This window comes from Ascaphus truei, chromosome 4 (genome assembly GCF_040206685.1).
Source record: "Ascaphus truei isolate aAscTru1 chromosome 4, aAscTru1.hap1, whole genome shotgun sequence".
Taxonomy (NCBI): domain Eukaryota; kingdom Metazoa; phylum Chordata; class Amphibia; order Anura; family Ascaphidae; genus Ascaphus; species Ascaphus truei.
The window spans coordinates 32,709,549-32,726,108 of record NC_134486.1 but is presented as its reverse complement, the minus strand read 5'-3'; the positions used below and the strand labels follow the sequence as shown (position 1 = coordinate 32,726,108).

Here is a 16,560-nt window from a genome sequence, read left to right as displayed (position 1 = left end):
CATTATTTTTCACACGTGTCAAAGCCAATATGTACTTAGAAAGTTTTGAGATGCCTCTTGTTACTGATATTTCATTAACCACTTGGTACAGCATCGCTGGACTCTGATGGACAACAGGTTATAATGAACACCCTTAAAATGTTAACACTGTTGAATTTTCTGTGCAATAGTGCCCTGATCTGCACTATTCCACTTTAATGAATAACCCCTTTGAGATTTAAAGGGATCTATAATAGACTAATATTGAGAGATTGTTAAGCAAAGAAAGACACAAGTACAAAATATTGTCTTTGGGGAAAAAACAAAACTCAGCTGCCTATTGAAAAACATGCAACAATAAGGTTTTACATTGCAGGATTCAAGTTCTTTTTAGAGATCTAGGTAAGTAGCACTATATTATTCTTTTCATGTAAGTGGTTGACACGCTTGAAAACAGAAAGTTCGCTCCATTTTAGTCTGTCATCAACAAAGTTGTCCTCCGCAGGCTGCACAGGTGGAGGCTACGCTGCCGAGCGGAAGCAAACAGCAACGTTAATGCATCAGTTTCCCTTTTGGAATTATTTAACCTCTCCCCCGATGCAATCTTTTGTACTGTAAGTTTTATTTCCCTTTAAAAAAAAAAAAGTGTCCTTTTGAAGTTTAAAGATGGGCGAATATCACAGACACCTATGTAAACTCCATAAGAGCCGGGCAGGGAGGGTAACATTTGTTACCCAAATGTTGACACGAATGTTTCCCTCTCTGCCCGGCACTTTAGTTTTTAACCCATTCATTCTTTGTCCTCTCTCTTCGGGTTGTCTGAAGCTTCTGAACTGTCTTTGCATTTGGGGTCCAAGTTTCAAATCCATACATGGGCACCGGCAGAATACACTGGTCAAACCCTTTACTTTTGAGTCACAGTGAAAGGTTCCTTGGTAAGAATGTCTTGTTTCTTCCAAATGCGATCCATCCCATCTTCAGTCTCCTATTGATTTCCTTTTATTGATACATGGTCGCCAAGGTAGACATAGTCTTTAACTTCTGCTACATAGTTAAATAGTAAATTAGGTTGAAAAAAAAAAACCAATGTCCATCGCTTTCAACCTATGTTAAATTTACATGACAGATATTGATCCAGAGGAAGGCTAACAAAAAAAAACAGTGAACCATTAGTCATTTACAGTACAGTGTATCTCAATAGGGGAAGAGTGAAAATGGTTATCTATCTTACGGTAATTTTCATTTCCTGCAGAGCCCATTCATAACAGTGCGTACCAATGGGTTAAGCTCTGCCCCACTGCTGTGATGACAGAAAACTATGCTTGGGAAGACCATAATTAGCTCCACTTAGGTAGACTTGTGATACCAAAACTGAAATATATCACCTAAACACATTATTATTTTACCAACAATAAGTATTGGGAGGGGACTGGTGCGCATTGCCATGGATGGACTCGCCAGGAAAAGTATGGTAAGATGCATAACAATTTTCCCTTGTTCTTGTTGTCCCTATGGTAGTGGGCACCAACAGGATTATTCTTAGATGTTGATTCCACTAACCAAGGCCATAAAGCGCAGTTGTGGTTACTACTGACAATGCCATTGATCCTGCTGCTAGCCTGACTGAATCCAACGAAGCCTCGGACACAAAATCAGCCGCCAATTTCAGCTAAGCGAGTGCACTGATGATCTGAGACCTTTTGTCTCCCTTCTCTAGAGCCTCTTCTATTTCCAGCTTTATCGCCTGGACACTGATGGTTATGGCCACAGATTGCCCATGCCACAGTAAATGATTTTCTCAGGGCACTTTGCATCTGCCATTCCTGCCTGTTGTGCGTCTCATGAATCTTGAAATCACAGCATCCACTTTTGGAGGAGAGTCCCAGGTTTCCACGTTCTTATACTCGAAAGGATTGCTTTTGGTAAACTTTCTGGACATGGACAATATTCTGTCCGGTTGGGACTACTGATTTTTAATTATTTAATTCACAACCTCATAAACCAAGGTTTCTAGGTTTTCTGTGTAGGGCTCTGAATATACGATCCTTAGCCTCCACAGAAAAGATTCGTCCTCAATGTGCAACATTTCTCTAACCACTTCAATGAACGGTTTGATGACGTGAAGACCGTAGACAATTGCTCATTGGAAAAGTCCTTTTCCGATGCCTCTACGTCTGCATCCATCCTGCAGAATTGCTCCTCCTTGGATTCTTCGGCTTACCCAGACAGGAATGCGAGCTTGTGCGCTTTCGGCCTCTACTTGCCGATTTTGAGCAAGCCGCCTTGCGTTAATACCTTGTGTTACCACATCCTTCATTTCTGGAGGGAAAAAAAACAAATCGAACATTGATTTCATACAGTAGGATGTTTTGCTGCATCTCTAAAGCAATCTTCGCAGAGCTTTTTGTTCTCCAACACTAGTTTGCATCACTCAGCACCGTACTTTTGTTTTCCTTGTAGATTTATTGTTAAAGGCAGCCTCTGCAGTTGATCTAGCCCCTCCTTCCTCGGGCCTTATACGTGGAGCACTGACATAGTTCGACATTCCAGCGCATCTGCAGGCTTTGTGGCGAAACAGAGCCGCAGGGCCTCTACCTCATGATGTCATCCGCCCGCGTGAGTGGCAGCAGTTACTAATGGTGGGAGAGGAAGAGTCACACTCGTACCTGCTTCCACCCCGGCCTGACTGCAGCAATTAGAGCGCTGTACCTCAGCTCCATGGACAGGCTACTGTACACCCTGTACGTCCTTCTGAGGGAGAGAAAGGCAAGAACTCCAAGGTAAGTCAAGTAAGCCTGTCTTTTTACAAGAATAGCTAACGGCTAACCCAGCTAAAAAGACAGGATAAGACTAGCTGGGGAGGAGAGGAGGAGGAGGGTATTTATGGTCCTCCCACAGGTCGAAGTTTTCAATACTGTCTCAGATATGGGGTGGAGTTGAATCCATACAGTAGGTGTCCCCAGTGCCATGGGGACAACGTGGAAAAATAAATTCCTTCCTCGCTCCAGTAATGGCAATTGGATTTCTCCCTGGATATAGAGGTTCTCAAATAGACTTCATAGTAGTTACCAGGAAAGACGCCACGTTACGTGGTGATGATTGCTAAAATTACATTTTTTTAAAGACCTAGTGTGCAGTTTTCCCACTAAACACAGAATTCTTCCCCCAAGCATGTAAAGCCATAAAGTCATTCCCACTGCCCAGATCCTAAACAGGTAACCATTGCTACCACGTGTATAGATCATATCGTAGTCTCTACTTACTCCAATTCCCTTTTGTGATGTCTGAGAAGACAATTTGATACAGTAGATGATAATAGTATTAATAAATTGTAGATTTTTGTATTGTGTGTATCTTTGTACACACTTGTGCATAAACTGAGTTTTAGAATCCAGTCAGTTATGCATTAGTTAATTTACTATACACTGAACAAACGTAACAAATTTAGAATCTGTCTTTGCATTCTGCCTGCTTTTATGGGAAGAGAACTCAGTCAAGATAACTAAACGCAAGAAAACTCACTTCCTATTAGGCATTATTTATGGGTTCTTTACAGAAAGGGAATGCAGAGAGGGTTACAGGCACACAAATAAGGTAGCAATAAAGGAAATTTGCCAGTTCACATGGATATGGGGGATATTCTGTACTACCCCAAAGAAGTCACGGAGCAAGAGGGAAGCAACCAGGCCCTCAGTCTTGCAAGAAGATAATTTATTAGCAGATCCAGTTCCACTGTTTCGACTGCATAAGCAGGCCCTCACCTTGATAAAGACTGCTTATTCAGTCGAAACGATGGAACTAGAGCTGCTAATAAATGATCGTCTTGCAAGACTGAGTGCCTGGTTGCTTCCCTCCTGCTTCTTTACAGAAAGGACCCATGGCCTTAAATTTCATTAAACTATTCTGATTACAGTTAGTAGGTCTTTTTCTATGGTTTATTCCCAATGCACAGAGCCTACCAACTATCCAAAATTCTCACACCCACATCAAACTCACCTGTCTCTGGCTACAGGCTAGCACGGCAAATTATATTTCCTGTACAATTATACCTCTTTGCAAAGGAGGTTGCAATATCTATTTTATTCCTCCAGGTGTGGATCTGATATATTTACGAAGAGGAATTAACACTATAAACTTAAACCTTTCAATATCATTAATTATTTGGAGTACCAACAAACATTCCTATTTTTGTTCATCAACATATTTATACACACAGACACACAGACATGTAAAAAAATAAAGTGGACATGTATCTAAAAAAAAGCATTTATCAGTGATAGAAAATGTACAATGAGGGAGATTCAGAAGTGAATGGTGAAAGGCTTACAGGACCATAACTAAGGTCTTTGGAGATCACCAGTGGTAATCTATAAACAATCTTCTTGCATGAATCAGGATCTTCAACGTGGGCTCAAAATGTTCCTGCACAGTAAAGAATACATAACAAAAATTGCTGCGTCCTACCTTCTTCTAGGCACTCAGGTGTATTGCTGGGCTTCCAGGCAAGAGAACCATTATCAAGCTGCACACACATCTTCTTTGAAGGACCCTTGAGTTTATATCCATTCTGGCAGTGGAATCGAACAACAGCGTTTTCAAAGAAGACTCCTATGCTCTGCGTCCTATATCCATTTTCAGGGACTTCTGGCACAATGCAAGTATTCAAGTCTTCAAATCCTACATTTACAAAAAGTACAGTGGTGGTCAGTATGGTACTACTGGGTGCATATACTCTTTACATATTAATGCTTTCAATTTCACACCTTTCAATGAGCATTCATATACTGAATCTACAAATAGCTCTATTTTAGCCCTTCATCAGGAGTATAAAATGTGAGGACCAGAGGAAGGGATGATTGTAACCCCTAACTGTCCTGGTGCCACCTTCCACAATTAAAAGCAAATTTGCATCACATGCTGCTAGGATAAGAGCTGATTGTTGGTGGTTAATGTAATTTACCTTTTTAGCGTTATAGTAAACTGTTTAAGTCGCACAGTCTGGTATACACCTGCATTCCTATTAATCTTGTGAGATTTACTTTTCTCTACAACACACCTTTTTTTTCTTTTTGTGAACCAGAGAATTTTGGAACTCATAGAAATTTCTCTGCTGCGGAACATTCCAGTCGGTCTCACGTGCTCTACACGCAGAACTCTCTAAATCCAGGGAGGGCGCGAGTAGCAAGGAGAGTGATAAATAGACCTTATTAATGAGTTAACATTAAAAAGGCACATAGAAGTTCGTTTGTGTCATGTCATGTATGGCACCCAGCTAGCCCATGACCTGCATACGGAACAAGGGTTAATACCGACGCCCGCAAGCGCTCCCACTTTTCACCTCCGCAAAGGTCCGTCAAATGGACAATATCTCCTCTACAGGATCAAGGATCAATACACAACTCGCAAGCTGCCTCACCCTTCACCTCTGCAAAGGTCCCTCAAATGAGTTCTATCTCTCCTCAATCCGTCCCAATATACCACCGCCATGAACAGCACACAAGTGAGCACGTGACTTAGATATGCAACCAGGGTTAATACACACGGCTACTCTAGCCACCCCACCTTTTTCCTCCGCAAGGAACCAGTGAGTTAATATTAACCCCTACTCAATTGCAAATCATATCAATCCACTGCCACCACCTGAGGGTATGCAAATATGATCAAATATATCAGATTAATATTTGCCCTGTTTATTATAGACAAAAACTATGCACTTTAACACACCAAAATCAGCTGTAGCAACATGTGTCCGAATGTGTAAATTACTCTCTCCAGAGCGTGCACCAGTTCATTCAGAGCCCAAAGTATTACTTATTAAATGTTTTAATATATATAAAAATACAGTGCTTAGATTACAGGAAAGGTATTAAAAAAAAAACATGCAGTTGCAATACAAGGCAGAACAGCTTCTTAAAATAACAGGGTCAAACAGACAGAAAATCCTATACTTTACCAAATGCTATGAATTTCCACCAGAGAGGCCACAGGCTCGAACAAGAGGTGCCACATGCTTTGTCCAAAGCATGCCTCTGGTGAGATCTGATTTTTTAAATCTTTTGCCCAGACTTAAATACATTCTTTCCTCATGGCACCAGCATAAGCCAACTCCTTCTAGAGGATGCTTTGAAGCTTCTCTACCCAGACCATGTCTATAGAACTTGATTAAAACAGTTGACACCTTGAGTGGGCGATCCAGGATGGACCCCCGCCCCAAGTAAGTCCCTTAGAAGTTCAGAGTAGACCAAAGAAACAGGCCTGACCTGTTTCAAACCCAGCACTTTGTATTTTTTTAAAAACATGTGTAGCTCATTAACTCCTCAAGCACCAAATGGATTAAACGACCTAATATCTCATAATATTTTCATGACTCCTCCCTCCTTAAAATGAGCGAAGGGATTGGCTTACACGCTAGTCCCGTGCTCACACAAATAAAACCTTTAACATTTCCTCTGGGTCCCTCTGCCTCGCTGTCTTGCAAGTGTAGCTCATTAACCCCTCAATCACCAAATGGATTAAACAACCTAATATCTGATGATATTATCACGACATGTCATAGCTAAGAAAGAGTTTCCTACATTTTAGGCAAATTGTTAGCTAGAAAAGGTTACAGCACTTCAGAATAGGCAGGTTTTTTACACGCAAAGTACGAAACTTTTCTGCAAAAGAGACGCAATATAATCTTGTGATTATAAAGCTTCATGTAACGCCTAACTCCACCTACTTACACTCCATAAAACGCAATCTGACCCTGTCGTAAAGTGACCCCATTTGTCAGCTGTGCTCAAAATGTTTCTCTGAGAAACATACTAAAATGTAATGAAGAGAGTGTTCGACATCCATTATTATATTAAAATGTATGCATGAGAACTTGTATCAAGACACAAGATATGTAGCCAAAAAGGAGCTGAATTCTAGTGAAGCTTTAATGCATACCAGATACTTAGGATACCAGTTGGCTTAGGATAGGATCCCAAGGCCTAGTATGAAATATGAGACAATCTTCTGAAGTATTGGAATATTTCTGAATAAGAAAGTGGAATTATTATTTAACAGAGAGAGTGTGTAGATCCCATTTCTTTTTACAATCTGCAGATGAGAGAAAAAAGGAGCACAGCTATCCGCATTCAGAATGCATAGAATAACTCCAAGTACAATTCGTTTTTATTGTACTTGGAGTTGCCCTATTGTCATTTCATGCACTCTGGATGTGGATAGCTGTGCTCCGTTCTCTCGCATCTGCTGCTGTACATCTGAGGACTGCACGCTGAAGAATCCATTCCACTTGGAACTTCCACAGTCAGGTATAGGACAATAGCCCTTTTATTATTACCTCTCAAAGACTGTGTGGGATTGCTTATGGATTATATCCCATGGGGGATTCATGTTTCTAAGGGACCCTTGGATGTGGCAGCTGTGTGGGCACCACTAGGTCTCCTTCCCCTGGGAGGAACATCTCTGTTAATTATACAGTGGTTCTGAAGTTTGGATTCATTTGAATGGACTTATACTACTGATGATCTTAATTTGTGATGCACCAACTCACCACATATCTACTTTTTACAATCTGTACATATGAGTGGATTGTGGCCAAACCATCTTTGTTAAGCCAATAGAAGCAATTTACTCTTGTGGTTGCTTGAGGGGCTGCTCCAAAGTGCTGCTGTCCCTCTGGCAATCGCGGTCTTGTGACTGCTCCTCAGAGCGACCATGTGACTGCGGTGTCACTTAATTCGGAAACGGAAGTCGTCCTCTTTCACATTGCATTCTGGGAGTGCAGAATGAAATCTCCCGTGAAAATGTGCGCAAAAAGGGCACATTCTTTAAGCCACTACGTCATGGGGACCTTGGAGTATATAGCAAAAGAACTGTCAATGTTCCAAACTGACAAACAGGGTTCATTTGATAATAAGTAGTTTATTGCAAAGTATGATCATACTCATTCAAATGTCTATAAGACTCTCTGCCAGGGAGTGTCCAAGCAGACACTTTTATACATTTCTGGTTCCTTTGTTCAAAATGTGTTACTAGGCAGATTATACTAACCACTCCTTAATTCTTAAACCAATCATTTTACAGACCATTAAACCTGGTTAGAACTGGCTTAAAACATCTCTGAATAGATACTTGGTGCACACTATCACTAGGAATGTGGGTGTTAACTACAGACACAGCTGTAAATCTACTTAGGAGCGAAACCCCCATCTACACCAGACACACATTCCTACACACAAAATGGAAACTGAAGACAACAGATTTTACAAAATGGAAACTGAACATCACTTTCAATCCTTCTCCAGAGACACCCCTCCACCCCCCCCCCCCCCGCAGTCCATTTCAGTAATATATCAACAGTATCTTCATTTCAGCAATATTACTTCATCAGAACCCAAGGCTCAAATAAGCCGAAACCGGAAGCTGTCAAGCCTTCGACGGATGTGACGATAGACGCCATCCGACGCTATTCAACTACGGGAGTACCGCAGGAAGACGGCCTGGATACCACCTCCCTGGCGTGAGATTCACTGCTCTACCATATTTCTATGTGCCTATTATATTTGTACATATTGTGAGTACATTTCGTTAGCTTTTTTATTGTGATAAAACTTTTTGCTGGTCTGCACTATGGTCTCTCTCCGCTGTGTTTCTCATGAGTACCATCTTGAGTGAGAGCCCTCCTGAGTTCCGCACACCTTGTTCCCTGTTACATGCTGATTCTTCACTTACTTTTTGTAAGTAGGCATTCTACATGAGCCAAGTTTTGTTCTATCATTCATATGTGATTTTACTGCACCATCATTTATTCTTTTCTGTTTTGGGGTGTTCCTGAATTATCACTCCCTTCTTACCCTGGATGTATACTGTGGCTATAGGGGAACTTGTACAATTCCCTTTGAAGGTCGGGAATTTTTCTATTTCACCTTACACCTATTTAATTTATTCACATCACTTATTATTCATACACTGTGTTGTTTATCGCCGTTCTGAATCGCTTGGGTTACTTAGAACTGGCTTAAAACATCTCTGAATAGATACTTGGTACACACTATCACTAGGAATGTGGGCGTTAACTACAGACACAGTCGTAAATCTACTTAGGAGCGAAACCCCCATCTACACCAGACACACATTCCTACACACAAAATGGAAACTGAAGACAACAGATTTTACAAAATGGAAACTGAACATCCCTTTCAATCCTTCTCCAGAGACCCCCCCCCCCCCAAGTCCATTTCAGTAATATATTAACAGTATCTTCATTTCACCAATATTACTTCATCAGAACCCAAGGCTCAAATAAGCCTATTATACTGTATGGTGCACTTACTGTGGGAATATCTGTGGGTATGTCCCTAGAGATACAAATATCTGGCAAGACAGAAACAAGCGTTTAGTCCAGGAGTGGCCAACAGGTCAGGTTTTCAGGATATCCCTGCTTCAGCACAGGTGGCCATGGCAACGTGATGTAGCATCCGGTTGCCATGGCAACGCAGCGTCCGTTGACACCACGCGGCCATCTTCACTGCAGTTGGAGGGGGAAATTGCAGGATGCTGAAGACGCAGCCGCACCACGCCACCGCCGCTGCCACCCGGAAATTGACAACGGCAACCTGTAGCCAAGTTCCCGAAACCCGGAGTCTTGAGGTTAAACCCGGAGAGGTGGCAACCCTGAACGGAGCATATCTCTCCCCAGGAGGTAAGAAGGGGGATCCCTGCTACACTTGTATTTCTCACACACTGTGATTATTCCAAAGCCCACACCTTTTAACTTCTGCAACATGAAACGGTGTCTCTGGTCATTGGCTGCATTACTGCAGCTTCAGTGCAGTATTTTTCATAGAGCACATCTCCCCTCTTGCATAGCTTGTGTCTGTCATACAAACCAGATGCAAAATGACTGACCTGGACTCCACAGTAGCTATATTGTGCCAGTTTTCAATGAATAATAAATATAGAAACCGTTTGAACACATCCAATTTTGTGCAATGTACCATAAATTCTGCAGCAGCGATGATTATTGTTCTTGCTGCATCACAACTAATGAATGTAATAAATCACTATATTATTCTTATTAATTATTAAACTAAAGTTAATGAAGACAATACATTGAAAAGTCAGTGTTCGGATTGAAGAAGAAAGAGAAGCCAGAGAGAAGGTAAGAGGCAGTTCCAGAGGCCCCGTGCTCTCCCCCCGGCAATCAATTTAAATGTTGTGGGGAAGAACGCGGGGCCCCCTTAGAAAATTTCACGCGCGCCCCCGCACTATGTAATGTATCAGAACAGAAAAATGATATACAGCACACACTAGAAGGCAAAAGAATATTTGCAGGATGCAACGGACTACGGAGGACCCAATACCTCCAATATACAATATAAATAACACAAAGCCCAGCACACACTGTCTTTAGATAATAGAACAAATGAAAAGGGATAATGCCAAGAAGAAATGTAATGACATTTAATATGCAACACAAACCACCAGTATAAGAACCACACCCACTACATCAAAAATGGATAACATGCAATAATAAAACAGGCAAAAACAAAGGGAATAATGGAGGGGGGAGAGGGCAGTGAATAAGGTACAAACACAGTAGGGTCAAGACAACACATAGGTGGGTACAAACAATGGGGAAGCAGCAGGGCGGCAACGTAACGTTTCGGGGAACACCCCTTCATCAGGCCCGTTCCACCTCTCTAAATATGGAACAGAGGGGTACTTCCCTGTCCCCCAGACCCACAATAAAAACGTCAAGTCCCACAAAGAGACTGAATAACCCCCACACAAACAGTTCAATAGGGTATTAGTGAACAACCAAAATGGTGAGTGTATAGCAAAGTCAGAAGGAGCGGGATAAATAATGTGAGGCAAAAATGCAAACCACAGGCAGTCTAGTGAAACTCAGCAATCCTGCTCCTGTCAGAGGCTGAGGGCTTCTGACTTTGCTATACTGTATACTCACCATTTTGGTCTTAATGTTTCACATGTCATTTTAACTCTCTCTATGTGGTATTGCCATATACAAGCTTTCAACATCTACAGTACAAAGTATATCCTGTTCTTCTAGACCATTTATACTTTACATTTTGGTCAAAAAGTCTGTTGTATCTTTCCAGCAAGTCCTGAGATTCTGTAAAATATAAAATACAAGCTACTGTATGGATTGGGCTAGTGGTTGGAGGATAATATTAATCCCCGAAACAATTGATCTTTATGGGAGGGGAGGGGGGAGAAAACATCCATCTCTTTTTGCTTCTTCTATATAGAGATCCTCCTTCCTTCAAACTACCACTCTGTTCAACATTACATGCCGCAGATACAGTAGTAGGTCTATATAGATTTTCTACTGGGAACAGGATTTACTATATGTACTGTACGCAGATTAGATGCTGTATTGCAGGCTGTCTTGTGGCTGTATTTGACTTTATATACAGTCACAAGCCGGCAGCTTTACAGCTGCTGTTGCCAGTTCTTTCATTTTTTCAGGAAATTGATGCTTGAGGTTCTGGTTTGTAACTCTCTCCTCCAAGTAATCTTTTGCATTCATTCTCACTAGTGTTGCAATACATGGCGATATTCAGTCAACTGCCATAAAAGAATTTGCATGGAAAAGCATAATTCTGTATTCATTAGCGTAGTCGCATGTTCAAACTGTGCGATAATGCCTGTGCTGACGCAATGTTGTTCCCGCTGCAGTATGCAAAATTGTGGCACATCAATACTTCATTAGAGATGATACCATTACCTGTAAAGTACTTTTATATCTGCCTCCCTGCATGTTGGTCTAAAATACCTTTGGCAGAAGTAAAACATCACAAGTAACATTTTCATCTTTAGCGTCTCATTTTTTGTTGTTTCAATTGTACAGTAGCAGTCATTTGGTGCTCTAGACTTTACTGAGGTAGCAGTGGTCTTCTTGGATTAGTGGAAATAGAGTTCATTTCGTTGTAGCATGCCCACAGTAAGTAGGATAACATCCAGGCTACCCTGGTTAAGGATTTTTCAATATACGTTGTTAGTTTTTGCAAGGAATTGGTTGCAACTTGCTTTTTAGAAATCCATGGATTCCGTTCATTTTTTAGATATTCCACGAGTTCTGCAGTTGAAGATTGGCTTATTTTCTTGAAAGGGCCTCCATTTTTCATTGGAGTTTATATCATTTCTGTTTTCTCTAGATTTTTTATTGAGAGTAAATTCATTTGAATTTTTTCTTTGTCTGCTGCTGTAATGGTTATGTGTAGTAATGGTTATGGGTAGTTGCACTAATGTCACAATCCGTGCTTTCACAACCAGTCAGATTCGATCATAGAATACTGCCAAGGAAGATGGTTGTGGTCACTCGTCTTTCAAGTGTTCAATATTCTGAAGTCTGGTGCAGGATGGGTGGGAATCTGAGAAGAACCTGCCACACACAGAGGGACTAGACAGGAGTCACAACGACATTGCACAAGCATTTTACAACAAGGGCCATTATTATTATTGAGGACGTCCACAGTATATTAAAATCTAAAAACAGAACAAAATAGGGGAGCACAGAATTAGAGGTATATAGAACACAAATATGTGTAAGTATAGGTGAATACCCAGGGGAAGGCTACTGAATTGTAGCCCGCCCCCTTATGCCACACTGCACAGGGGTTTACTTGACCATGGTAAATGCACTTGCTGTGTGGTTTACAGGCAGGGGGAAAAAGGAGGGGGGGTGGTGTAGGTTTGAGTTAGAATACTACAAACACTCACATGGCCATGTGTAAATTGTACACATGTACAGTAGGGTAATTTCCTCCCCTTCTCCTTCCTTATCTCCCTGGTCGTCTAGATGTGCTTATCTTCAGATCTTGATGGTTCTTATAGGGGGGGGGGGAATCTTTATTGGCACTAACAGTATTATACTAAGTACTATATGTGAACTTCAGTTACCATTCTACACTCCTTCCTATTATTACTGTTCTCTCAGAACCTATTTAGGTAACACTAGTCAATTGTATCAGTTATATTTTTAATAGCCATACCCTGGGGTTATTTAGGAAGTATTGGTAGATTTGCTTTGGTGCTCAGATCAGGGAATTAGTGTACATTCACATTCTCTGAGGTGCCTTATCATTGCTTAGGACATTGTGTCGGCACATCAAAATGTTTAAGTGTCCCCTCCTCAGGGTCACTGTGTACTTCTCTTCATACAGTGTGTCGATATGATGCAGCCTCTGTTCTGCTGACAGTAACTGCATCAATGTTGCTATTGCTTTAGAGCTGTGTGTCACTCTGGGTTGTTGGTGTCTGCACGGATCTGTTACCTAGATCTGAAAGATTCCCCCCTTTAGGAAGGGGGCTGAGTGAGGTCGTAGGATCAGTCGCAGCTTAAACTGAGCCCGAGCAGGGCAGCGCAGATACTCCCGTGTGGAGTTGCAATATTGCGTTCACATCGATAGACCCTGCGCGTGCATGTGGTAGGAGGTGCTCTGTTGACAGGAGCTGCATCAATGCTGCTATTGCTTTAGAGCTGTGTCACTCTGGGTTGTTTTTGTCTGCACAGATCTGTTACTTAGATCCTAGCTCACACATTTCTATGGTACTCCATGCTACTACGTATTAGCCACCTAGGCTAATCTGTATCTAATTATTAGCTACAGTCATTTTAGTGATCTGTTGCCAACCATTATCCACTTGGTTCTCCTACTCCGTTTTTGTTCTGAACTACTACTATAAGTGGGTAGACTTCAACCCACTAGTTCTTTGAACCTTACAGTCAATGTTTACCAGAGGTACACCCAGACCAGCTCTTGCGTTTTGTCCTTGGCTATTAAGTCACTATCTCCCCCCCCCCCCCTATACCTGTACCTTATCAATTCCTTGGTAGTTGGCCTCTATTGAGCCATACACCCAGGCAGTGTTTTATTATATAAACACTGTACTCAGGAATTATTCCTCACTTGGGGTTATTACACTCCTAGTGGTTTTCAATGCACCATTGCATTGTTTGTTCTTAAAGCCCTCTAATTTATCAGTTGTCTTATAAAACTATTATTTTAAACTCTACATACACCATCCAAGACTAGTGAGAGAGTGTTATTTAAGTGGGGTTCCTTTTCCTTTACAGTTATTAGTCTCTGCAGGGCAGGCTTTCCTAGCTCCAAAAATGAAGCCGGTTGCTCTGCTCTGACAGAGCAACTTTGAAAAGCCCGTCCGCGCGGGGGCACATAGGCCACAGAGTGACTTTGTACTCCGGACCTGGCTAATCGCCCTTCCCCTCTCACCAAACTGTTTTGTCACCTCTGGACACCCTCTCTCCTTTGAACATCCAATGTCTATCCAGACATCCTGGCACCTATGTGGATGCCGGGGCTGGTTGTATAGACATTTATACAAAATGTACACAACACTATAAAATATATTTTAATAAAGAATATGTCTTGGGGGAACTTATACATGTGAGGGAAATGGGTCTGGGATGCTTGGGCTCGAAAACCAGGATTCTGGGGGACACTGTGCAGCCCCGGTGTAATTCACCCCGTGTATCCACAAATCATGTCTGCACGTCAGGGAGAATTACTGGACTATCGGTGACTTTGTCCCCCGAACTCCTGTTAACAAGATAAATGTATTTAGACCCAAATATCCCACCTAAAACTTACAATCCTGAAGTTTTGTGTCTGGGACAAGGGGAGCAGGTAAAGCCCAAAAATAGGTCATGTTTTTACTTTTACATTGCATGGTACATTACATTGTCCCTGGCTTATGGTGCTACTTAGCTGCCAGGGACCCAATGTTCTGTGGGGTAACCAGTCAGGCTTCACCTTTATTATGAAGACTGGCTACCCCCTACAGTCACAATTATCAAAAACAGCAAGTCTGCTTTTTAATCTCTTACTATGCCTGCATGTATACAGTACAGCTGTGTGCCTTTTCCATATCTGTCTGCATATTATTTTATTACCCTATTTGGATAAATTGGATTTCCTAATGTCAAGTTACGCTAAATCAAGATGATGTCACTCTAGACAGTGGCACGAACATGTGGCGGGGAGGGACTTGCATGTGTTTTACGTAGACACACTGATGTTATACATGGTTTGTTTGGCCCCCTGTACACACCTCCACCTGACGAAGGGGTTGAGGCCCTCTAAAGCAGGGGTGGCCAACTCCAGTCCTCAAGGTCCACCCACAGGTCAAGTTTTAAGGATATCCCTGCTTCTGCACAGGTGGCTCAAGTCGTTGACTTACCCACCTGTGCTGAAGCAGGGATATCCTTAAATCCTGTCCTGTGGGTGGCCCTTGAGGACGGGAGTTGGCCACCCCTGCCCTAAAGCATTGTGCTTCATGTACAGTATCATGCTGCAAAAAAAGTAAATGAAGCAAGATGCTGACAATGAATTGATTTAACCGCAAGGCCGCGCTTATAGTCCCAGCGACGTCGCGTCAAAACAAATGTATTTAATCCGTTGTGTGCGCTTATAGTAAGAGCGGCGCGACGGCTTGGTCGCGATCATTGCAAGTCAATTCAATTTGATTTTTTTTCAGTGACCGCAGCATGATGTCGCCGTCGCAAGGACTATAAGCGCGGCCTTAGGCTGCAGTTATAGTGCCCGTGATGGCAACGCGACGTTGCTCCAAAACAATTGACTCTGTCGCGAGCTGTTATAGTAAGCGTGACGGGCGATGGAGCGACGGAGTGACCAAAAATTTGGAAGCCGAGTAAATTTGATTTTTCAGAGACTGTCGCCACATGTGACTGTCTCTGAACCAATCAATGACCCGTCGCTGAAAGTTAAATTATAACTGTCACGGGTGGCGACGGGTGACGTCATCAGTCACGTCGCTGTCGCCATCACCATCGTCGCCTTAGCATGCAACAGGCCACGTTAGACTTTCTATGATTAGATGTGTCCAGTAGCTGAGGAATCCCCGCACAGACCCGGTCTGCACCACACCCATAAGATGGTTATCCAAAGATTCAGCGTGCACAGGTACCCACATTCTTCTATTTCTGGAAGGTGTCTCATGGCAGAAGGCTGCTGAGAAAATATGGGTCACAGTGCTTTCCTCTCCAGATGAATTCCAGCAACTTCCTCTGGTTGTTGGAATTAAATTTGTGGATTAGACGTTACCAGTGGTAGTCTTGATCACGACCCTCAGATGAACAAGGATAAATTCCTCTAGTTCCTTCCAATGTCATGGGAGCTCGACAACTTATATTAGACTCACATGTACTGTAATTGGTATTGAGAGCAACCAAGAGGCTGGAGCCCTGGGTTAATTCAAGCTGACAAGGCTGCAAAACAAGTGCCCTAGCAGTAGATAAAATAACAAATTCAGAATGCGCACCTAAAGTCTATAGCAAAATACAATTATTTTTTCTTATTCTCAAAGCAAAAAAATAGAAGCGGAAATATTAAAGAACTAATAAGAAAAACAAAAACACAAATGAGTTCCCAGCACTCAAAGAATACAAAAAGGTAAAGTTTTATGTTAAATTTGAATCATATAGCAAAAAATGTACAGATTTATATGGAAGAAATCACAACCGGGAAAATATAGAAATATGATACAATGAGAGGGGAGGGAGGGGAAAGGGACGAGGGGAGA

The 16,560-nt window shown here is 42.0% G+C and overlaps 1 protein-coding gene across 3 annotated transcripts in view; it reads right to left on the bottom strand.

Annotated features, from left to right (window-relative positions):
• SUSD4 (sushi domain containing 4) overlaps positions 1–16,560 on the bottom strand; it is a 163,997-nt gene that overhangs the window by 82,052 nt on the left and 65,385 nt on the right. For all 3 annotated transcript variants that reach the window (XM_075595532.1, XM_075595534.1, XM_075595533.1), the window contains exon 3: positions 4,444–4,656. In XM_075595532.1, the coding sequence (XP_075451647.1) occupies positions 4,444–4,656 (213 nt within the window). The remainder of the gene's footprint in view (positions 1–4,443; positions 4,657–16,560) is intronic.